Below are 23727 nucleotides of genomic sequence, written 5' to 3' on the forward strand. Positions count from 1 at the left end.
TAAAATACAGTGTTTTCTCAAAGCAAAAATTGCTTTTAAAGCCTTAACTCATTACCTTATAATTAGCATTCAAGTAAGTTAGGCAGCCAGCGTTTAAGCGCCAGTAGAATGCTAGGCGTCATACTCTCCATGCAAGGAGTACAAACTCACAGTAAACTGAGGTCCTTCACACTGCCCCGTAGATTCTGCTGGAGTCCTGTCAGTTAGAAACCTTCAACTGCATCTTTTTAAAAAAAATATTTATTTATTTATTATGCATACAATATTCTGTTTGTGTGTATGCCTGCAAGCCAGAAGAAGGCACCATACCTTATTATGGATGGTTGTGAACCACCATGTGGTTGCTGGGAATTGAACTCAGGACCTTTGGAAGAGCAGACAATGCTCTTAACCTCTGAGCCATCTCTCCAGCCCTCAATTGCATCTTTAAACTTAAGGTTTAACACAAACATGTAAAGAAAACAATTTTTAATACATGCAGAAATAGAGTATTCCTCTTTAGCTTCCAGGATTATAATTTATCCAGTCTGGTGTTTTATTTCATCGATACCTCTTCAGCTGCCCCTCCCTGCTCCTGATTACTTTGACACAAATCCCAGATGCCGCAACATCTCTGGGCTGATCCTTTATGTCAGCTTGATAATAGCAAAAAGTAGAGAAATGCTCTGAGCAGCAATCACATTAAGGGGAAGCTAATCTCAGAATTTCTTCTAACATGGATCCATAGCAAATGTATTTAGTGAGAGTCTATTCTTAGCTTAGCTGAGCACCACACACATAGACCGGAATAGAAATGTTTTTTATATACAGTGTTAGTAGAAAAAATATGAAATATAAATTCATAGATTGCTGTTAGATTAGCAGTCTATTTTTTGTTTTCTATGGGGAGGGGCAGGTGCTAGGGATTGGTCCCATCGCGCGCGCGCACACACACACACACACACACAGCATGTATTCTATCAGCCATCCTTCATTTTTGTTAGATAACATAGGCCAAAGTTATAGTTAAATTTTTAGATGGCGTTTGTTGGTGGGATTTTATTTTTGTTTGTTTGAGACAATGTTACTATGTAGTTCTGGCTATCCTGGAATTTGATATTGTAGACCATGCTGGTCTCAAGCTCACAAAGATCCATCTGCCTCTTCTTCCTGAGTGCTGGGTTAAAGGTCTGCCACCATGCTTAGCTCCTTAGTTGCATTTTAAATGAGCACAAACATCAGAAAGGAAAATGGTGATGCATCATAAGACCTATAGATATATTTTTAACTTTAGACCCAGTAAATTTGAGAAAATACGATACTTATACATATCCACGGGGAATTGGCTCTAACTCAGGCCCCGTCCCACCAACCCCATGTTCCAAATCCCCCGATGTTAAGTTCTTCATATGAAATGGCATGTTATTTGCATCCACTTACATGCATCCTCCCATAGCTTTCAATCATCTTTAAATTAGATTTTTTTGTTGATTTTGTTTTAATATAGGGTCAGACTCAAATTTGCCCTGTAGCCAGAGGATGATTTGTAATTTCTAATCCTCCTGTCTCCACTTCCCAAGTGCTCTGATTACAGGCATGTGCCACCATGCCCAGGTTGTGTAGTGTTGGAGATCATACCCAAGACTTTGTGTATAATAGACAAGCATTCCACCAACTGAGCTATATGCCCAGCCATTTTGAATTCTTAACAATATGTAATACAGTGTTAGATGAGAAGGGATTATTTTGTGAGCTTAATTTAATGCTGAGGATCAGTCCCAAGGCTTTGCATATTCTTGGCAAACACTCTCCAGCCCTCTTAGTAAAATGTAATTGTTTTTTATATACAGTTATATTACTTATAGAATACTGACTGTGCAAATGCAGTTTTTCCTTAAATATTTTTGGCCTTGGTTTGGTTAGCTGGTCATAGTGGAATGTGTCTTTGTCCCAGATACTTAGGCTGAGATAGGAAGGTTAAGCCCCGGAGTTTGAGCTTTTCCTCCCCCGACAGTATAGTATAGTAAGAGGGTTTTTGTCTTTGTTTTAAGAATTAAGGGCTGGATGGTGGTGGCACATGCCTTTAATCCCAGCACTGGGAAGGCAGAGTGAGTTCTAGGACAGCTAGGACTGCTACACAAGAAACCCTGTCTCAAAAACAAACAAAAAAGAATTAGGTTTATAGGTTTATATTGTTCCTTTTAAGAAATAGTAATTGATAAAATTTGTTTTTAGAAAAAAATGGCTCCATTTCTTTCTTTTTTATTTTCTTAAGTTTTATGTGTGTTATGTGCAGATGGGTGGGGGTGCCCTTGGAGGTTGGAAAAAGTGCGTCAGAGTCTCTTGGAGCTGGAGTTAAAGGCAGTTGCGAGCTACCTAATGTGCTGAGAACCAAACTTGGGTCCTCTGCAGGAACAGTACAGTACACAGTTTCTCTCTCTCTCTCTCTCTCTCTCTCTCTCTCTCTCTCTCTCTCTCTCTTTTTTTTTTGAGACTGGGTGGCTTCACAGCTCTCCTATTCTCCCACCCCTGCCTCCCAGCTGCTGGGATTAAAGGCATGCACCACCATGTCCAGCTTTTTTTTTTTTTTTTTTAGACAGGTTCTCTGGGTAACAGCCTTGCTTTCTAGGAACTTGCTTTGCAAACCAGGCTGGCCTCGAACTTAAAGTTCTACCTGCCTTTACCTCCCAAGTACTGGGATTAAAAGCCCTTGCCACCACTGCATGGCTTTTTTTTTATTCTTATTTATTCATTTATTTTTCTTGTCTTCAATCTTAAAGAGTTGCTTTACATTTTATTTTTCATAGAAAATTGGGGATGGAGGCTATGTGCTACTTTATCAAGCATTGCTAATTTAAGACTTGTTGATAATGTTTGTGGGTATGGTTGTTTTTGAGATGGATGTCAGTATGTAGGTTGGGCTGGCTTCAAATAGAGATAATTTTCCTGACTGCCACCTGAGTGCTGAAATTACAGGTATGTGCCACCGTGCCTGGATGGGAGTGTGTGTTGAATGTAATCTGTTCAAAAAGATGGCAAAAATATGTTGTTTAAGCAGCTAGTGTCTGAAAGGAGCTTTGGCTTAACCTTAGTATGCTGAGTCACTTCTTTTTTGAGACAGCATCTCTGTGTAGTCCTGACTGTCCTGGAACTTGCTTTGTAGACCTCAAACTCACAGAGATCCAACTGTCTCTCCTTCAGAAGCTGAGCTACTTAACACATAGGTCAAAATTCAAGGTGAATATGTTTGTTCTCTCCTATGGAGCCTGTGATAGATGGAACCCAGTTAACAGAGACTTGCTCTACTAGGCCAAGAGGAAATCACAGTGCTCATTTGTACCTCTGTAACTTTTCCAAACCTCATATTCTCTATTCCAAGTGCAGAAATTGTCCAATAGACTTTAATCAAGGAAACTGATAACAAAAAATACATGATTTATTATTATTATTTTTTTTTAGTCTACTGACAAGGAGCTGAGAGAGACCATGGCATTGCTGACAGCTCAGCAGACTGCTCTGGAAATCATTGTCAACATGTGCTGCAGTGAAGGTTTGCTCCCCGCTCACGTGAGACGTCCCACTACCCCATCCCTACCCCACACCAAGGACTGCTTCTGCGGGAGTTTCTTTGTACCCAGTTATATCTGTTTGCCCTCTCCTCAGATCCCTCCGATGATGAGTGGGAAGAACTTTCTAGTAGTGATGAAAGTGAGGCCTTTATGGAAAGCTCCTTCAATGAGTGCAGTGGGCAGCTGCTGTCCCCATTGTGCCTGTCCCATGAGATTCACACTGCCCTGACCAACTGCCTCATCCCAAAGAAGGTAATTAGCTTCATGCTGGCCTCAGGTTGAGTGTGGGAATGACTGATGTGAGCTGTGACCTGGAGCGCAGGAGCTGGCGGCTTGGGTGTAAAGCAGAACTGACAGCTAACATGCACACGTTCTGACCATGCTAGTATGTAAACAGAGAGTCAGACTTTATAGAGAAGTCCTGCTTAAGATGGTCTTCCTTTTATCTTTTCCTGTTTCCCTTTCAAACCTAGGTTTTTGAGAAAACCGCTTCACCAAACAGTATTGCCATTGACATATGTTCTAGGAACCCTACTTGGAAACCTTTGATTAAGAAGTAAGAACCTTTCAATTTTCAGAAACATTTATCATTTTGTTATTATGTGAATTGTTGGAATATTGAATGGAAAATGCTCCCAAGACCAGCCTATGTACCCTGGAGAAGTTTGTGCCCTGTGTGCTGGGATACCTGTGTGAGAATGAATATTCGCTACATTGTGGGTCATTGTTGCCACAGCTTGGAAACAGCCTTGATGTCTGTCATGACCATGTGAATACGAAGTTGACATTAAGCGGTACTAAGGATCTGAACTAGAACCACTCACAATACACAATTGACTGTGTTGAGCAGAGCAAATAAAACACAAAATATGTACACTGTGGTTCCCTTTCCACAAAGCACACATCCAAACAACACCAGAGACACATGCCAGGTGGCTCCCATATGAAAAAGAAAGGAAGAAAGCAGGCCTGGGGTACGGGTCTGTAATCTCAACTGCCCAAGACTAGAGTGGGAGGATTACAAGTTCAGACTCTGGCTGAGCAGCCTATTGAGAGCCTATCTTCAGGGTAGAGTGCTTGTCTAGCATGAGTGGTGCCGTGGGATCAGTCCCTGGGACAGCAAACATAAATAAAAATGAAAAAAGTGAGTTTGGTGTCCAAGGCTGAGTAGAGACTTATGACTCACAGTGAGCTGTGCTCATAGTCCTTGAGTGCTCAGGCTCTTTGATTAGCAGATTAGTAATTCATATTATTCTTTGTGACCTGCCTCAGATCCCTTGAACCTGTAGGTACTCTTAATTAGAATCTGAAGCTTAGATTAAAAATTGGCACTGAACCAGGCACGGAGGCTCATACCTCTAATCCCAGTATTTGAGAGAATCACAAATTCAAAGCCAGCATAGACTTCATAATGAGCTCCAGGCTAGCCTGGGGCACAAAGCCAGTTGCTGTGCCATAATCAACAACGATAGTAAAAAATCGCTAGACCCATAGAATTCCATTGTGTTAGTTTACAGAAACGGACTATTCACTTTCTTTGCAGATTGAACACTATTCAGTGTAGAGCCCTTATGTGTCTCCAGAGTCTTGTGTCTCTCCTGGACATGGACCATCTTGGTGGAGCCCCAGCTCTTCAGACACTTGTACAGCACCTGTCAGAACTTCTTTTTTCTCAGCCAGGTAAATATTTAGACATTACTGTGAAAGACTACTTGGACAGCAGAACTTTGAAGGATAGGAACTTGAACTCTATAAATGGAGTGTTATCACATTTAACCTGCAGAAACCTTTCCCAGATACTATTAACCATGTATTACTATTGCCAGTGACAGTTAAGAGGTTTCAGTAGGTTTGTGTGTGTGTATATTTAATTTAAAATTAATGTCAATCTGGGCAGTGGTGACCCATGCCTTTCATGCCAGCACTTGGAAGGCAGAGGCAGAGGATCTCTGCGTTCAAGGACAGCTAGGCCTCTCTCCTCCCCGCCACACACACACACACACACACACACACACACACACACACAAACAGAATAAATAATTAAATTAATGTCATGTCAATTAAAATGAGTCATAAGCATCAGGTCTCATTAGGATATTTGAGTAAGTCTTTGTTCTTTTTTATTTTTTATTTGAGGATTTCACACATGAGTGTCCTGGATCTGCATCATTTCTGCCCCCAATTCCTCATGTCTTCCCCCATCATCCTCTCCACCCTCTCTTGAATTCATGACCCCTTCTATATTTCTTCCTGTTACAAACACACACAGGAACATAGACACACAACCCTCTGGTCCAGTCAGTGCTGTCCCACCTCCTTAGGGCTGACCAGGTAGGATTGTGGTCTCATCCCTGAAAAAGGGAACAAACAAAACAGAAAAGTGGTTGTCTGTCAGTGACCATTAGTTATACTCCTGAGCTAAGGGCGGGGCCCTGTGAAATTTTCCTCCATCCAGGTTGGCACATCAGCTGGTGTATTCTCAGGTCTTGTGCTGGCAGCCATTTGGTGAGAGTTCAGAGAAGCAACATCCCTGTCCTCTTTAGAAGAAACCATCTTGTAGCAGTCATCCTGGTCCTTGGCTCTTTCTCCTCCTCTGTAATGCTTCCTGAGCGTAGGTGTGGGAATTGGGTTACAGATGTCTCATTGGAGGCTGAGCACCCCCTGGTTACTTATTCTTTGCATTTTGACCAGTGGTAGATCTCTACTAGTTTCTGCATGCTGCAAAAGAACTTTGATGCGATGTGAGATCTGCACTTATACATATAAGTATTTCAGAGGCCGGTAGAAACCATTACTTTATTAATATGGTAGTGGTAGGTTCACATGACTTTTGGCTAGATTTTTAGTGCTTGACCATCCTCCAATTGATCAGCCTTTGTGTCCAGTTACAGCTATTGATTATTCCAAGATGCAAGTACTATTATTGTGCTATTGAGGGGCTTTTTTTTTTAAATTTTTTTTTTTTTTTTTTTGGTTTTTCGAGACAGGGTTTCTCTGTGGCTTTGGAGCCTGTCCTGGAACTAGCTCTTGTAGACCAGGCTGGTCTCGAACTCACAGAAATCCGCCTGCCTCTGCCTCCCGAGTGCTGGGATTAAAGGCATGTGCCAGCACCGCCCGGCTTTTTGTTTGTTTTTTTGTGTTTGTTTTTGAGACAATATTTTTCTGTGTAGCCTTGGTTGTCCTGAAACTCACTATATAGACCAGGCTTGCCTGATATTCAGAGATTTGCCTGCTTCTGACTCCTGAGTGCTGCAATTAAAGGCATATACCAGAGCTCCTAGCCTGGTGAGGATAACTTTTCTCCCTAAGCAGCTTTCATGGCACCCTTAGTATTGTGAGAGCTAACTCTCAGGCTTCCAGGTAAGCACCAGGTTAATTTCTCCCAAGTTCTGAGTGCAGTGTGTGGTATCTTCAGCAATAAGGTCCACCTTGACATTCTGGCAGATAGTCAAAAGAATGGCAGTAGTCCGTGTTTTCTTGTAGGTCTCCTGTGCCTTCCCAGTCACATTCTTTTTTTTTTTAAAGATTTATTTATTTATTGTGTATACAACATTCTACCTCCATGTATGTCCACACGCCAGAGGGTGCCTGATCTCATTACAGATGGTTGTGAGCCACCATATGGTTGCTGGGAATTGAACTCAGAACCTCTGGAAGAGCAGCCGGTGCTCTTAACCACTGAGCCATCTCTCCAGCCCGCCCAGTCACATTCTTAATATATTTAAATTTAATTGAGTAATATGCATACAGTATGTAGGACAAAATTCAAAAATTAGGAGAGAATGTGGACAGCCTTCTTCGTTTGTCCTATGCTACCCAATTCTCAGAGGCATCATTAATACGCTAGTTTCATTTAAGTATCTGCTTCCAAAGAAATTCTATGTCCTAAGCACGCAGTAATAAATCATGGCATCTGCTACCATGTAACAAGTCTGGCCCAAGTTTTATGACTGAAGCAATAAGGTGCATATGATTAGGTATAGCTTCAGTCTCTGCCGTCAGGAGGATTGCTTGAGTCTGTGTGTTCTAAAGCAGCCTGAGCACCACATGATCCCCTGTCTCGTCCTTATTCTCAGAGTCAGGCAGTGATTCTTCACTAGGGGCAATTGCTCCTCTCCTAGGGGACATTGGCAGTGTCTGAAGATAATTTCAGGGGTTACTGTCTTGGTGGTTGTTCCTGGTATGCCGCAGGAATGTTAGGAGATACCTTGAACAAGAGCTTCCTGTATACACACACATAACAGAATTATTATCTAAGCAGTGTCTCTGTTGCTGAGGTGGAATCTTGCCTAAACTAGGGTCTCTTCTGAAGACCTTAAAGACTGTGAGCCAGAATCATTTGAGCTTTTGTTCACTTACATTAAACACTATGGCTGGAATGATCCATGACTTGAGCCTCTTTACAACAGTGACTGGATTCCTAGGTTGGGAGTCCAGGGAAAAGCACATACCTGTGAGTGAGCTGTAAGTCACACTGCTTGTTATGACTTAGCCTGTCATAGTTGTGGTTGAAGAAAATAAGTCACACCCATGTTTAAGAAGAAATCAGACTCTACGTGTGGGAAGTATATGGGGAGGTGTCAGAAGATGGCGTAGGACTGGACATACTTGCTGTACATTTTTGGATATTATGATTCAAATGTACTCTATGGATCACTCACCTGAATGGCCCTCATTTGTTCTTGCCTGTGACCATTACTGGCTCAAGTGTTTATTGCAGCTGTTTTGTTTGTCATGCATAGGAAAGTACAGTAGGAAAAGAGTAAGGCTGAGTCATGGAACAGACCAGGGAGGCTTTGAGCCATGAGCTTGTATTGTCAAGAGCACTGGTGTAGGAGATGACTCCCCCGCAGATCTGCCAGCATCACAGCGGAGACCTCTGAGAGATGAGAATCAACCACTGGCTCAGGGTTATCCTATGCCAGGTGTTAGACCAGTGAAAACTCAACACCTTAAGTGAGGGCCTCTGCAGGTCTCTGCCTGTCCCTACTGCAGTCATCTTTCAGACTCACTGGACACTGTACAGACTGTTAGCTAAACATTTGGCTTACATATCAAGAATGCCTTTGTTGGGGGCTGGAGAGGTGACTCAGTTACTGTTCTTGCAGAAAATCTCAGCTCAGTTCCTAGAACCCACATGGAGTGTTTCTGATGCCCTCTTCTGGCCTCCCTCGGTATTGCACCCATGGTGCATAGACATACAGAAAGGCAAAACACTCATCCACCTAAAATAAAATAAATATGGGAGAAAATTGCTTTTGTTAGTAACATTGTAAGCTAACACTTGCATGCTTAGTTTTAAAACTTTTTCTACAAAATAGTTTGTCTTGGAGAAGAGAAAATTTGCACTTCATCTTTGTGTTTTGTGGAATTTTTTTGTGTCTTTTAGATTTTGCTAAACAAGCTGATTTTCTAGAAGCCATAAGTAGTGCTTTGAGGGCCCTTTTGCAAACAATGGCCGCCAAAAACATTCCACAGGTAAGACATTGTAAAGTTCTTATGTGAAATTTGGAAAGATGTTGTGTTTTGCAAGCACATTGCCAGAAAAACAAAGATCCAAAGCTGTTAGAGTTATAGCTTTGTGAAAAGGCAAGGGAAGAAGTAGAGAAAAAGAGAAAACCTGGTGTGGTGGCTCACACCAATAGTCCCACACTTGGGAGGCAGAGGCGGGCAGTCTCTGTTACGAGTTCAAGGCCAGCCTGGTCTACAGCGTGATTTCCAGGACAGCTAGGGTTGTTACACAGAGAAACACTGTCCGAAGAACTTTTGTCAGGCCTAATAACCTCGCACGTAAAGGTGGAAGGAGAAAACTAACTCCACAGAGTTATCCTCTGACCTCCACACACATATGCGCACTTTTCCATATGTATATTTAAACAAGTTTGATATGTTTTACTTTGTTTCTTTTTCGAAAACAGTTCATAGAAATGTGATTCATTTGTCTTTGCTCAAAGGTTTTAGCCAGCAGTCATCATAGCTGCCCAGATTCATTTGTGAGGCTGCACACTGGAGATGCCCAGCTTTGTGTCTCCAGTGCTATCAGCTAGGATTCTTCTGCAAAGAAGACATCGTCTCAGTGATCATTTAGTAATTTTGGCACAGTTTGTACTCCTAGGCAGCTATGATCACTGTTGGCTAAAACCTTTGAGCAAAGACACTAAGACATGATCTGTGGTGGTGGAGCGTGCCTTTAATCCCAGCACGCAGGAGGCAGAGGTAGGCGGATCTCTGAATTCAAGGCCAGTCGGTCTACAAGAGCTAGTTCCAGGACAGGCTCCAAAGCTACAGAGAAACCCTGTCTTGAGGAAAAAAATATATATGTATGTGTGTGTGTGTAGCAATATGAATTTTACTTGCCAATAAAAATTCTGAACCTGAATCTAATTAGATGTAGGTCTTAATATAGGAAGTGAAGAGTATTAAAATGTACTAAAAATTCTGAACCTGAATCTAATTAGATGTTGGTCTTAATATAGGAAGTGAAGAGTATTAAAATGTACTATCACATAATGAATAGGTACCCTGGTAATCTCTAAATACAACCTCTCTCTTTTTTTTTTCTTCCTGCTTCTTGTTTTGTTTGTTGCTGAGACTGAACCTAGGGCTTCACTCATGCTTTCTTTTTAGTTTCATTTTGTGCTCAGAGTTTTATACACATTTATTTGGAGATAGGGTTTTATTATGTCCCCCGACTGACTACTGAGTGATCCTACTGCCTCAGCCTTAGTGCTGGGATTATTTGTAGATCTGTAGTTTTGGCTACCACACCAGCCTCGTTATTTTATTCATTTATTCATTTTATATGTGTATGTATGTATATATTTATGTGTTTGTGTGTGTGTGTATATATATATATATATCTTTTTTATTTTGATATTTCAAGATAAGGTTTCTCTGTAGGTTTTGGAACCTGTCCTGGAACTCATTCTGTAGACCACACTGGCCTTGAACTCACAGAGATCCACCTGGCTCTGCCTCCTGAGAACTGGCATTAAAAGTGTACGCCACCACCACCCAACTATTCTTTTTGATTCAAAAATTGATGGATATTAGAAGAAATTTCTTCGGGTTGGTTCCCTTTCTATGGTGTGGACCCTTTGTCTGCACTTGTGCTCTACCAGTGAACTAAACCTATACCTCCGAACTTTGATTGCTTTTTGCTAAAGAAATGTTCCATGCTCAAGTCATTTTCATTGATTTTTAAGAATTTTCCTTTTTAAAACATAAAAGGACTAGATAATTTAGTGATTAAAGGGCTTGCCATACAAGATTTCTGGAATCCATATAAATGCTGTGTGGGTGGCTTCTAGAGCTCTGAAGGTGGAGATGGGATTCCTGGAGCAAACTAGTCAGACTAGCTAAATAGGCAAGCTCTGGTTCAAATGAGAGATCTGGCCTCAATGAATAAGGTAGTGTAATCAATGAAGACTACCAATATCAACCCTAGGCCTCCACAAATTGCACACAAGCATACAAACTCTTGTATACTCATGCCCACCGTTGTGTGCAACTCATTTCTACTCAAATCAAATAGGTATCTTACCACAGAGCAAAATATGGTCACTTGTAAAGTCCAACTTGGTGAACTAGTGAGTTTCATTGATGATACAGAAATATGGTAGAGAGGTTACTTAAAGGAACAGAAGACAACTATATCACCAAAGCCCACCCCAGTACCTGAAACAAGCTGCACAGCTGCAGCTCCACAGGTTGGAGGATGTCCTTTCAAAGTGACTCAGTTGGTCTATACCTCTTCTAGGAAACTCAGCTGGTTCCTGCTTCTTCAGGCACTGGTCTAGTCTCAGAGTCATCTTTGCAGGTTTTCTCCTCTAAGAGTCTCTGCAGCTCAGCTTGTTTGAGTGTCTTTGCAGCTTGGCTTCCTTCCGTCTGAGAACTGAGGGGCCTAGTGAACTTGATCAGTTTCAGGTACTTCCTAAAGCTATTTTGAGTGTTTGCCTTCCAATTTAAAGAGCTTCCCAGCAGGATGGAATGTTTCAGTCTCAAAGGAAGCTACAGCATCCACACACGTGAACATGAGATGAGTAAATAAAGTATTTCTTTTCTCTCAACAGTGTATGACACCTGAGCAGCTGATGACGCTGTGCAGAGCAGGCATTCATAGTAGCAGCATCGGGGTGAGAGTGAACGTGGTCAGTATTTTGGGGATCACTGGCAGCGTCCTAGCCAAAGAAAATGGCACACTTGAAACTCTTAAGGTAAACAATTGTTTCTAACCTAAACTGTCCAGTAAGTAGGAATGGGGAGAGATCATGATAAGACACTGTATAAAGAAATATAGAGTGGGGCTGGAGAGATGACTCAGGTTAAGAGCACTGGCTGCTCTTCCAGAAATCTTGCATTCAAGTTCCAGCAGCCACATGGTTCACAGCCATCTGTGATGAGATCTGGTGCCCTCCTCAGGCCTGCAGGCTGCGTGCAGGCAGAATCTGTATACACAATAAATAAATAGATCTTAAAAAAAAAAAAAGGCCGGGCGGTGGTGGCGCACGCCTTTAATCCCAGCACTCGGGAGGCAGAGGCAGGCAGATCTCTGTGAGTTCGAGACCAGCCTGGTCTACAAGAGCTAGTTCCAGGACAGGCTCCAAAGCCACAAAGAAACCCTGTCTCGAAAAAGCAAAAAAAAAAAAAAAAAAAAAAAACCAATAATAGTAAAACTTTAAATTTTAACATGTTGGAAAAATAGTACATGCACTTAAACAAAAACATGCAAAAAAGTAGAATGATGAAGTGTAAATGGTACTATTCAACCTCTGTCCTAAGCTTCCTGTCCCTTTGTCTCATAGGTGTGGACACCATATTTACTTGTTCATTCTGTACTGCCTGTTTCATTTTTTTTTCTTTTAATTCTCTGGAAGTTTTGTCCATGTGTATAGTGTTTCTGTCATACTCCCCCATTTCCTCTCTCCAGCTGTTCCTCCCCTACCTCATGGCCCATCTTTTTTTAATAAGACTTGTTTTGTTTGTTTTTCTTGCTTTCTTTCTTTCTTTCTTTCTTTCTTTCTTTTTTTTTTTTTTTTTTTTTTTTTTTTGGTTTTTCGAGACAGGGTTTCTCTGTGGCTTTGGAGCCTGTCCTGGAACTAGCTCTGTAGATGTAGACCAGGCTGGTCTGGAACTCAGAGATCCGCCTGCCTCTGCCTCCCGAGTGCTGGGATTAAAGGCGTGCGCCACCATCGCCCGGCTGTTTTGTTTTTTTCAAAACAGGGTTTCTCTGTAGCTTTGGAGCCTGTCCTGAAACTTGCTCTATTGACCAGGCTGGCCTCGAACTCAAAGAGATCCACCTGTCTCTGCCTCCTGAATGCTGGGATTAAAGGTGTGCACCACCACCACCTGGCTTTTTTAATAAGACTTGTTATGTTGTGATATATGCTTCATAGTACATTCTAGACTTCTAGGATATTCAGCCTAATACTGTCATAGAGGTTATCTGTACTGTTCACATTAAAAGGAGAATATTAGCGCCCAGAGAGGTTAACTGACTAGTACGGTACAGCTGGACTTTAGACTCCGTAGTCTGACAGTCTCCATCCCCTGTTCTCATGAAAGCTTACATATCACTTCCCATACCACAGCCAGACTATAATCTGATTGTTGTAGTCTGGAAGAGGCCTTTGCAAATTGGGACTGTTATCAAAAGATAACTAATTGTGGAGGGAAAGGAAAGAGCACATAATAGCCAGGCCTGGTGAGTGCTTCTGTATTCCCAGCACTAGGGAGGTAAAAGTAGGAGGATCAGAAATTCAAGGTCATCACCCGCTGTCGTGGTGAATTTGAGGCTAGCCTAAGTGACCTGAGACTGTGTGTCAAAAACAAAATCAAAAAAACAGCGTGAAGTAAAGTGTGATTTATTTTGTTTCTTTTTCTTTTTTTTTTTTTAAAGGCAGGGTCTCTCTATGTAATTCCCTGTGTAGGCTTCAAACTCACAGAGCTCTTCCTGCCTCCACCTCCTGGGTGCTGGGATCGTGAGTGGTAGTGATTGTTGTCAAAAATGAGAAGCCTGAGGAAAGCAGAAGGAAAATTTCAGTAGTTTCCAAAATAATTTTTTTGTATCATTTATGGACCCTGGTTCGCTTTATTTGGTAATATAAACTATAGCACATTTAGCTTATCTTGATTATATTATGTTTGGTATAGTCATAGCTGTGTGTGATATCTTCACACTTTTTTCAATTTAAGTAGAATGCAGAAGCTGTTGACACATTTATTAGTGCTCGTACTAGAGACTGACCCTTCGTTATCCTGTGTTTGATTTTTGTAGACCATTGGGTGCTTTCTGTTGGAAGTTGCCACCAAAGACCCTTCCCTTGTGGTAACAGGAGAGGCTTTGGATGCCCTCTTTGACGTTTTTGCAGATGGTGAAGAAGCTGAAAAGGCCTCAGTTCAAATTAAATTGTTATCAGCTTTGAAAGAATTCCAGCCAGTCTTCAAGATGAAGGTTTGTAGTTGCTTTCTTATAAATGCGCAGGTCTCAGCAGCTCTGGGGAAAAGGGTCATGCAGCCTAGAGGGTGCTTGAGGAATTCCTGTTAAGTCTTGGTGATTAACCTAGCACTTCCCATCCAGAGCACTCAGTGAAGTGCTTGTTTGGTTGAGTTGTGGTTCCACAGAGTGGTGCTGGGTTGTGGTAATTTGAATCCAGAGTGGCATCTTGACACATTCTTTATGATATTAACAGCTTTTTTATACAGAAATACTGTCTGTAGTTTAAAAGGCACTTTCGTATATACTTTTAAACTTGTTTTATAGGTGTAATGTACTGTATGTTGGCTTCATCGTTGTGGGTATTTTCCTTGGGGAAAGAAGGCATCTTTAGGGTATTCTGTCCAGGAAAACAAAGCTGCCACTGTATTAGCTGGATAAGAGAGCAGCCAAGAACTTTGTTTTGATTTGTTGATTTATTTATTTGTTTTGGTCCTGGGGATTGAACCCGGGGCCTTGTGCTGTCCATAAGTCTATCCAAGTTATACCCAGCGCCTAGGAAATAGGAACAAACTTGAATCTTTCCGTTTTAGAGGACTTTTTGTTTGTTTTCTTTTGTTCCTGTCCATCTTCCTTTTGCTTAAAAGCATTCTACCACTGAGTTATATTCCCACCACCCAAAATTTCTTTCTTTTGAGATATATTTATTCTTATATGAATGTTTTTGCCTGCACATATGTCTGTACACCATGTATGTGCAATGCTTATGAAAGCCGGAGGATGGTGTCAGATCCCCTGGAACTGGATACCAGGTGCTATGAATTGCAGTCAGTGCCTTTTAATCTCTGGCCATTTCCCTGACCCCACTGGACCGTGTTTCTTTTAGCAGAGACAAATGTACCTGGGGTTTATTTCTTCCTTTGCTGTCCAGAAAAAATAGCATAACATAGTCATATTTCTGCTTTTTTGTGTTTTTGCCTAATTCTTTAAAAGACCTGTTTTCATGCCAGTACATAGTGTCTACATTGTTCATAAAAAGCCCTTTAGATTTCTGCAGAAGGAGCCTTTGAGGTAAGGAGAACAATGTTTACCCCATTTCTGCTGCCAGCGAAGCAGATTAGGCAAAGTCATCAAACCCTCCAGACGGATGTGGTGCCAGCCTCTAATCCCAGAACTTGGAGGTGAATCATGAGTCCCAGGCCAGCCTGGACTGCACAATAAGATCCTGTCTGAAAAGATAAATGAATGGGGTTGGGAATGTCGCTCATGGTAGCATATGTTTTAGCATTCTTGAGACCCTAGGTTTAATCCTCAGGATTAAAGTAGAACAAGACTAGAACTCTGAAACAGCAGTGTTCTATAGCTTCTGTAAACTCTGAACTGGGAAAACACCCTGGATATTGGAAGCTGTTGATGGGGTTGGCTTACCTGTTTGGTATGCGTTGCTATAGTGATGTCTCACGATAGTTTTTTGTTTGTTTGTTTGTTTTTTTTAATGCAGTTAGCCCCAGTGAAATTTCTTTATCTTGTGGTTTGAGAGTTTGTTTTTTTTTTTGGTTTGGTTTGGTTTGGTTTTTGGTTTGTATTACTTGTAGATTCACTGGGGTTTATTCCATATGTGGATTTTTAGCCCTCAGCTCCTGGCCTCTGAATCAGAAAGTTAATAAGGGTACCAATAGGAGCCCTACTAGCCCATGCTGTGGGAAATCTTACAGGTGCTGTACTAAAACTTGAAAACTGGTGCTTAAGACTAGAGATGAGGGCCTGAGAGCTGGTCCCTGTTAAGAGCACTGGCTGCTCTTCGAGAGGACTTGGGTTCTGTTCTCATCACCCACATGGTTACTTAGCTGTAATTCCAGTTCCAGGGGATCTAACACCCTCTTCTGGCCTCTATGGGCACTGCAGACATATGATACACAGACATGCATGCACACAAAATGTCCATACACGTAAAATAAAGGGGCTGGAGTGATGGCTTAGTGACTTAGAGCACTTACTGCTTTTGTAGAGACCCAGCTTCGACTCTCTCCATCCACATGATGGTTCACAACCGTCTTAACTCCAGTGCTAGGGGATCCATTGTCTTATTCTGACCTCCATGGGTACCAGGCACTCATGTGGTACACATAACATACATGCAAGCAAAATGTTCATACAAATAAAAATTTTCAATTAAAGATAAATAAAATAAAACTACTTTTCAAAAAGACTTGGGTGAGTTATGATTTGCATTCCATAAATTTCAATCTTTTTTATCTATGGCTCTTATTTCTGTAACTTCTTTTTCCCCTTTTGTGTTTTATTTTTGTTGAGATAGGATCTCTCTGTAATTTTGACTGTCCTAGAACTCACTATGTAGACCAGGCTGGTCTCAGACTCACAGAGCTCCTCTGCCACCTCCAGAGTATTGGGATCAAAGGCAAGCAATTGACTTATAGCTATAATTTTAATGTGTGTGTTCGGGTTGGGGGGATGGTTTAGTGGTTGGAGTTCTTATCATGCAACTGTGGAAACTAGGTCAGTATTTACCCACCAAAATGCTGCGTGGGATTCCAGCCTGAGAAGGTAGAGATAGATGATCCTAGGAACACGCTGGCTGGTGAGTCTAGCTAAATCAGCAAGCTCTGGGTTTGACTGAAAGATTGCCTCAGTGAAAATGGAAAAAGAAAAAAAATGAGCATGTTTTAATTTTTCTTGTCTTCACGTACTGTATTCTATTTAATCTGAAAGTAAAACTTTATATTTGCTTATAAAATAGTTACTCGAAGCCAGGCAGTGGTGGCACACACCTTTAATCCCAGCACTTGGAGAAGAAGAGGCAGGTGGATCTCTGTGTTCAAGGCCAGCCTGGTCTACAGAGTGAGTTCCAGGACAGGTGCCAAAACTACACAGAAAAACCCATCTCGAATAACCATTTTTTTAAAACAAAGTTATTTTGTTTAAACAATAACAAATTAGATGACATAATCTCATTCTGTCTCTCATCAGATACGGAAAGAGGGCAGGGGCAAATACAGTCCAGATCAGCTGTGTGTTCTTGACAACGTGAAGATGAACTTGAGACGGTTTGTTGCTTACCAGGAGACTGTTGAGAAAAGACTGACTTCTTAAACCACCAGGAGGACCAGAGCTGGGGTTGGCTCCGCAGCTGCAGGCCTGGCTGGCATGCACGCTTTTCTAAAAACCCAAAGCTCTGTTGAGAAAATAGAGCGAGAGCGAGTCTGCTTCTCCCAGCGGATTTAACTCTAAGAATACTAAAGGGTTTCCTTTGAATGTACATGCTTCCAAAAGCCTCTTGTTTCTTTTTTGAGACGGTTCTCCCTAGGTAGCCCTGCCTGACCAAGAATTCGCAGGGGTCTACTTGCCTCAGTTTCCTAATTGCTAGGATTTAAAGCATTCAACACACCTGGCCTACAAAGGCTATTTTTTAAAGCCTCTGTTTTGTATAGTAGTTTGAAGTTGAGAACCTGCAGGAAATGTGTGCTATGACCAGAAATCTCTGGCCTTCTGTTCCATTTCCAGCATATTTTAGCCACTGAAATGAGGAGTGGAAACGCACCACAATCTCAGGTGGTCCTGTGTTTTCCTTCTCGGTGCTAGGGCAGCATTCAGGACCTCGCTGCTGCCAGGCAAGCGCTAACTACACCCCAGCCCGCAAGTGGTTCTTAATTAGTTTGTGGGCGGGCAGTGAAGAGACGGCAGACAATTATGACCTTGGACTTCGTAAGAAAAGAAATTAAGGCATTGTTTGGATGTTCTTTAAAGCCAGTATCATTTTATATTAACTAAATTTTAACTGAAATATGAATATAAGCTTTATAAAATATTTTGATATGAAGTACTGTATACCTATTATGACTTGTGAAGTAAATGACTTGAATTTGTCAAGCTCAGATAATGAGCTAATGAGGGAGTTGCACTCTGTTCAGGGGTTCTGAGCAATTATTCTGTATAACTGCTCAAAACCCCATCTTAATTTGATATAAAATCAGAATTAGAAAAAAAAAAGCCGGGCCTGGTGGCACATGCCTTTAATCCCAGCACTCAGAAGACAGAGGCAGGTAGATTTTCGAATTCAAGGCTAGCCTGGTCTTCAGAAGGAGTAGACAGGACAGCCAGGGCTATTTAGAGAAACTCTGTCTCAAAACAAAAGAAAGAAAAGAATTAGTAGAAAATATTTTTTGAATAAATAACTTTTAACTGGATATTTTGTGTTCTACAGTTATTTTTGTGACCCTAAGTATGCACATTCTTGGGTAGTTTGCTTCACATCAGAGCTTACAAAAGGATAACAGCGTGACTTTCTGGTACCACCTCTCATTACCCTTGAAAACAGCACGCAAGCTGGGCCTTATCCCCGGTCTGCTCCCATCCATCCATTTGCCTGATCAGAATGTTCAGCAGCAGATCTCCGTTGCAGTGAGGTAGGCTGTAATTTCCCCCCAGTTGTGTAGCTGCATGAATCATCCACTAGTATTGCATTTCATGTGTGCTGTGGCCTGATAAACAGTATTTCCTGTCTAGTAGAGCTTGTTGGAAAGCCGAGGAGTCACTGAGTTCATGAGAGTCTTATACTTTATTCTCCTGGATGATAGAGTTTGTGGCTGTGTGTGCTTTATGATTGCTGCAGCCAGGTCTTTGGCCCAGATTTTTTATAGCATGTGTTTGTCAAAAGGACTCCCTCCCCTCAGTGAGTTTTACATGTGAGTTCAAGGCTGAAGAGTTAAGTTCAAGGGGCTGGAGAAGATGGCTCAGCGGTTAAGAGCAATGACTGCTCTTCCAGAGGACCCGGGTTCAATTCCCAGCACCCACATGGCAGCTCACAACTGTCTGAAAATGCAGTTCCACGAGATCTGACACCTTCACACCAATGCACATAAAATAAAGTTAAATTATTTAAAAAAATATTTAAAAAGAGTTAAGTTCAAGATGAGTTTCAGAGATCTGGCTTATCTGTTTGTCATACCCCTGTCAAAGAGAAGAGGGTTTCCGAGTCTATCCTTCCCATGATTCCTGTTCTCTGTTCTTGGAACAGAGTAGACAGTCCAGCACGGGGCACACAGGTATTTGGTGAGTGAGTGTTGTGAATTTGTTTTACTAAGCTGTAAGGCAGCACAGCGCAAGGTGAGGTGGTGCATATTGAAAAACCCAGGCTGTGATAGGGGTGGTTCAGCCCAAGGTGCTCTGTAGCAGCAGGGAAATGGAAAAGTCCTGAATACACTCCCCGGTTATAGAGCAAATTCTGGAAGTTCCAAGGATATCTAAGGCAAAACAGAGAAATTGTCTTAGAAAAAAAAAAAAAGACAAAATCTAAAATTGTTCACCAGAACTACAAGCTTGTAAGTGTTGGAGTATAAAGCCATATAGGATTCTTTATTAGAAGATTTTTTTTTAGATAGAATCTCATTTAGCCAAGGCTAGCCTCAAATGTATTATGAATTGTGATCTGAAATCATGTCCTCTGTTGAGCCATCTCTAGCACTGGTTTTAGGATTTTAAAGAGTCTTCCAAAGCCAGGTGATGGTGGCACATGCCTTTAACCCCAGCACTCAGGAGGCAGAGGCAGGTGGATCTCTGAGTTCAAGGCCAGACTAGTCTAGGAGTGAGCTCCAGGACAGCCATAGTTAACCAAGAGAACCCCTGTATCGCTGTCTTGGAAAACCATAAATAAATGAATAAATTAATAAGGCTAGGCAAGAGAAACCTTGTCTTGAAAAACCATAAATAGATAGGTAGGTAGGGTAGGTAGGTAGGTAGATAAGGTTTGAGGTCAGCCAAAGCTACATAGCAAGACTTTGTCTCAAAACCCCACAAATGATATGAAGAAATAGAGCTATTAGAAAAGAAAAAGAATGCCTTCAGTTGGTGTTGCTATAGATGCAAAGTCCAGGGAGGCACTCAGGAAAACCACCAGAATCAGTAAGTGCATCTAGTAGAAACACAGAAAACAGTCACACTACCAAAACTTAGTTTTATTTCACACATTAGCAGTTGTGATTTAAATAAGAATGGTCCCATAGGCTCATATATTTGATACTTAGTCACCAGGGAGTGACACTATTTGAAAGGATTAGAAGGACTGAGGTGTGGCATTGCTGGAAGAAGTGTGTCTCTAGGGGGGAACTTTGAGGTTTCAAAAGCTCATGCCAAGCCCAAAGTCTCTCTTTGCCTATGGATCAGAATGTAATTCTCTGCTACTGCTCCAGTATCTGACCTCATGCCACCATACTCCATAAGTGATGATAATGGACTAAACCTCTGAAACTAAGCCACCCCCAGTTAAATTCATCCTCATAATAGTTACCTTTGCCATTTAAGAAAATTCATTTTTCACAGGCTAGTGATAAGGCTCAGTGGGTGGGGGTGTTTGCTGTTTGATGGTGTAAACTTAACTCCCATAATCCATGATGGAGAGAGAACTGACTCCCAAAGGTTGTCCTCTGGCCTCCACAAACACAGCATTTCCAGGTGCACACTCACACATGTCTCACACACACACACATAATTTTTTTTTAAGTCCTCTGTCTTGAGTTTAAGAATCCCATAAGAAGCCAGGCACTCCTTTAATCCCAGCACTTGAGAGACAGAGACAGGCAGATCTCTGTGAGTTTGAGGCCAGCCTGGTCTACAGAGCAAGTTCCAGGACAGGCTCCAAAGCTACCCTGTCTCAAAAAACAAAAAACAAAACAAGCAAAAAGAATCCCATTCCCATAACACTTCAACATGTCAATCCCAAGAAGCAAGCAGTAAGTGGTTCTCTTAAAGCTCCTGAGCCTTGACACACAAAACCCCTGTCAATTCACTGTTCAGCTACCACCTGAGAAGAGTGAAAATGGTACAGGAAAGAAGAAAAAGAAAAAAAAAGGACAGAGACAGCGGCTCCACACTGGGGAGGAAGAGGATGATCCAGGAGGAAACGGAAACCAAGAACTCACAGTGAGTGGAAGCAGGGCCCATGCTGAAGCTCTGGTCCTCAGGGTGGCTCAGGAAGAACCGCAGCAGCGCATGTCCGTGTTCTGCTTGGTTTTCCTGAGAAAGACGAGGGCACCACTGACTCATTCCAGGAACCTTTGCCAAAGAAGAAAGACTACATGTGGAAGCTGCTGCCCTCTTGATCTCAGTGATGTTCTTTTTAATGAGTTAGAGACCAAATAAAGAAACATAAACTCTGTTTCTAAGCTTTTTGTCCCTGCAACAAAAAGCTCGTCCCTTCTTTTTCATGTTTTGAAGAGTGTGGTGTCAATGTGGCAAGCACAACTCAGCTCTAAGATACCATATATAATTTCATCATCATTATTTTGTTTTATGTATATGGGTATTTTGTCTGCATGTGTGTGTGTGTGTGTGTGTGTACCACATGTATGCCTAATGCCTTCAGAGGCCAGAAGAAGTCCTCAATCCCCTGAAGCTGGAGTTGCAGACAATGTGAGTCACCACCTGGACTACTGGGAATAGAACCTGGGTCCTCTGGAGGAACAGTCAATGCTGTCAGCTGCTGAGCCAACTCCCGGCCCAATCCACACATCCTGAAGAACCCATGTGTTTTAGAAAAGGGGGACATCATCAGCTGATCAGAATAGCTTCTAAATGTTTGGCTGGAACTTCCAGTTCGCTCCTGCTTGATCCAGAAAGCCCCATTCCTCTCTCTCAACTCCATCCTTTCAGAAAATCTCCAACAAAGAAAAGGCTCCAAAAAGCCCAGTGCCCAGATCTGCATTCTTGGCAGCTGCAGCAGCTTCTTCCCTGAAGTCGCCAGCAGCCCAAGACCCTGCCTAAAGCAGTCAGCTTTTGACCATACTTGGGCACAAACTCAGAATGTGGAGGACACATTATCACCCCTTGTCTACAGGGTATAGAAGCGCTCTGCTTTGACTTGGGCATGTGACTTCTCCAAACCGGGGGCTGGAAGCTCTAACACAGGAGTTGCTTTGTTCAAATAAACCTGCTCTTTTACTTTTGCAATTTGGCTTCATCTGGCTTTCTTTGTTGGTGGAGAAACCTATTATCGCATTATAGAAAACCTATTCCCAGAATCCTCATATAGCCTTACAACCATCTGTAAATCCAGTTCTAGGGGCTCTGATGCCCTTTTTGACGCTGAGGACACCGGGCACTCATGTGGCACACATACATGTAAGCAGGCAGCAAAACACACATCCACATAAAATCAAGTAAAAATCTTAGAGCCCAGTGGTGGTGGCGTATGCCTTTAATCCCAGTACTTTGGAAGGCAGAGGAGGCAGATTTTTGTGAGTTTGAGGCCAACCTGATCTACAAGAGCTAATTCCAGGCCAGACTCCAAAGCTACAGAAAAACCCTGTCTCAAAAAGCTAAAAACAACAACAACAACAAAAAACAAAACAAAACAAAAACCTCTTAGAAAGCATGTAGACCAAGACTGCACTTTTGTTTCCTTTTCCTGGCCACTCAGAACCAAATAATCACCCAGAAACTTTTTTTTTTTTGGTTTTTTGAGACAGGGTTTCTCTGTGGTTTTGGAGCCTGTCCTGGAACTAGCTCTTGTAGACCAGGCTGGTCTCAAACTCACAGAGATTCGCCTGCCTCTGCCTCCCGAGTTCTGGGATTAAAGGCGTGCGCCACCACCGCCTGGCCACCCAGAAACTTTTTAAGTACAACACTGTTTGCCTGATGGCTCAGGCATATTTCTAGCTAGCTCTTACATCTTAAATTAACCCATTTCTATTAGTCTACATATTGCCACATGGCTGTGGCATTACCTCATTTTCTACATGTCTTGTTTCATCGGTGGCTGGCTGGCATCTCTCTCCTTTGGCAGCTACATGGCATCTGGATGACTGCCTTCTTTCTTCCTGCATTCAGTTTAGTTTTCCCACCTAGTTATATTCTGCCCTGCCATAGGCCAATGTAGCTTCTTCACTAGCCAATGGTAATAAAACATTCATAGCACACAAAGGGGAAATCCCACATCATCCCTACTTTTCTGTGTAAATAAAAAGGAAGGTTTTAACTTTAACATAGTAAAATTATATAAAACAAAACAGGTATCAGGCAAGAATTATAGTTAGAATATCTAGTCTGTTTGTATCTGTCAAAATTAAAATATTCTATCATCTATTTTTTCTTTGTGAGTTTAAAGTTTCATATCTATCTTTTATCATAGCTAAGGAAAGCTTTAACTCTTCATCTCCATCAAAGACCCCAGAAGGATATAGTAAACAAGAAGTACATTATAAGCAACTTCCAAAATTCTAGAACTGACAGAGACATCTCACTGCCTGGACAGTCAACCAAAGTTCTTCTGTAACATTTGGGCATCCATCTTTAGCCTACAGGCCCATAGTACTTGGCAGACTTTTTCATAAAGCAGGTAATTTGAAAGACTATTTCACCTATATTGGCAGTTTGTCAGTCACTTCTGTGTCCTGCAGAATGTCTGGCAGACTCTTTCATGAAGCAGGAACCCTGAAGGACTATCGCACCTTCTTTTGGCAAGTTCAGCAGACATTTTTCTGTGGGTCCTGCATGTCTAGTTTATACAGCATACCATCAAGTAGTTCAGGCAAGCACTGTTTCTTGCCCAAATGGCTAGCCTTGTTACCTTGAAGACAAATTCCATAATGAGTCTCCTCAATGCCCATCAACCTCTCTAAAGTAATTAGTGCTGCCAGAAGCAGACATGTCTCACTGTCAAGAAAAGTCTAAGTTTTTAAAACATTTTAAATACCGTATTTTATAGGTCTTTAAAGTGTTGAAGGTTATCTA

At 41.8% G+C, this 23727-nt stretch overlaps 1 protein-coding gene across 2 annotated transcripts in view; it reads left to right on the forward strand.

Moving 5' to 3' along the window:
* The window catches only part of Heatr3 (HEAT repeat containing 3), a 38743-nt gene extending 20555 nt beyond the window's left edge, over positions 1-18188 (forward strand). Inside the window, exons 8-15 of one of the 2 annotated variants that reach the window (XM_075976814.1) lie at positions 3439-3529; positions 3643-3800; positions 4022-4104; positions 5092-5228; positions 8938-9026; positions 11621-11764; positions 13825-14001; positions 16972-17237. In XM_075976814.1, coding sequence (XP_075832929.1) covers positions 3439-3529; positions 3643-3800; positions 4022-4104; positions 5092-5228; positions 8938-9026; positions 11621-11764; positions 13825-14001; positions 16972-17094 — 1002 coding nt within the window. In that variant the 3' untranslated portion in view covers positions 17095-17237. Of the gene's footprint in view, positions 1-3438; positions 3530-3642; positions 3801-4021; positions 4105-5091; positions 5229-8937; positions 9027-11620; positions 11765-13824; positions 14002-16971 lie in introns of both variants that reach the window. The other variant, XM_075976815.1, reaches the window with a different exon arrangement.
* The last annotated feature ends 5539 nt before the right edge of the window (positions 18189-23727 follow it).

This window comes from Microtus pennsylvanicus, chromosome 6, assembly GCF_037038515.1.
Source record: "Microtus pennsylvanicus isolate mMicPen1 chromosome 6, mMicPen1.hap1, whole genome shotgun sequence".
Taxonomy (NCBI): domain Eukaryota; kingdom Metazoa; phylum Chordata; class Mammalia; order Rodentia; family Cricetidae; genus Microtus; species Microtus pennsylvanicus.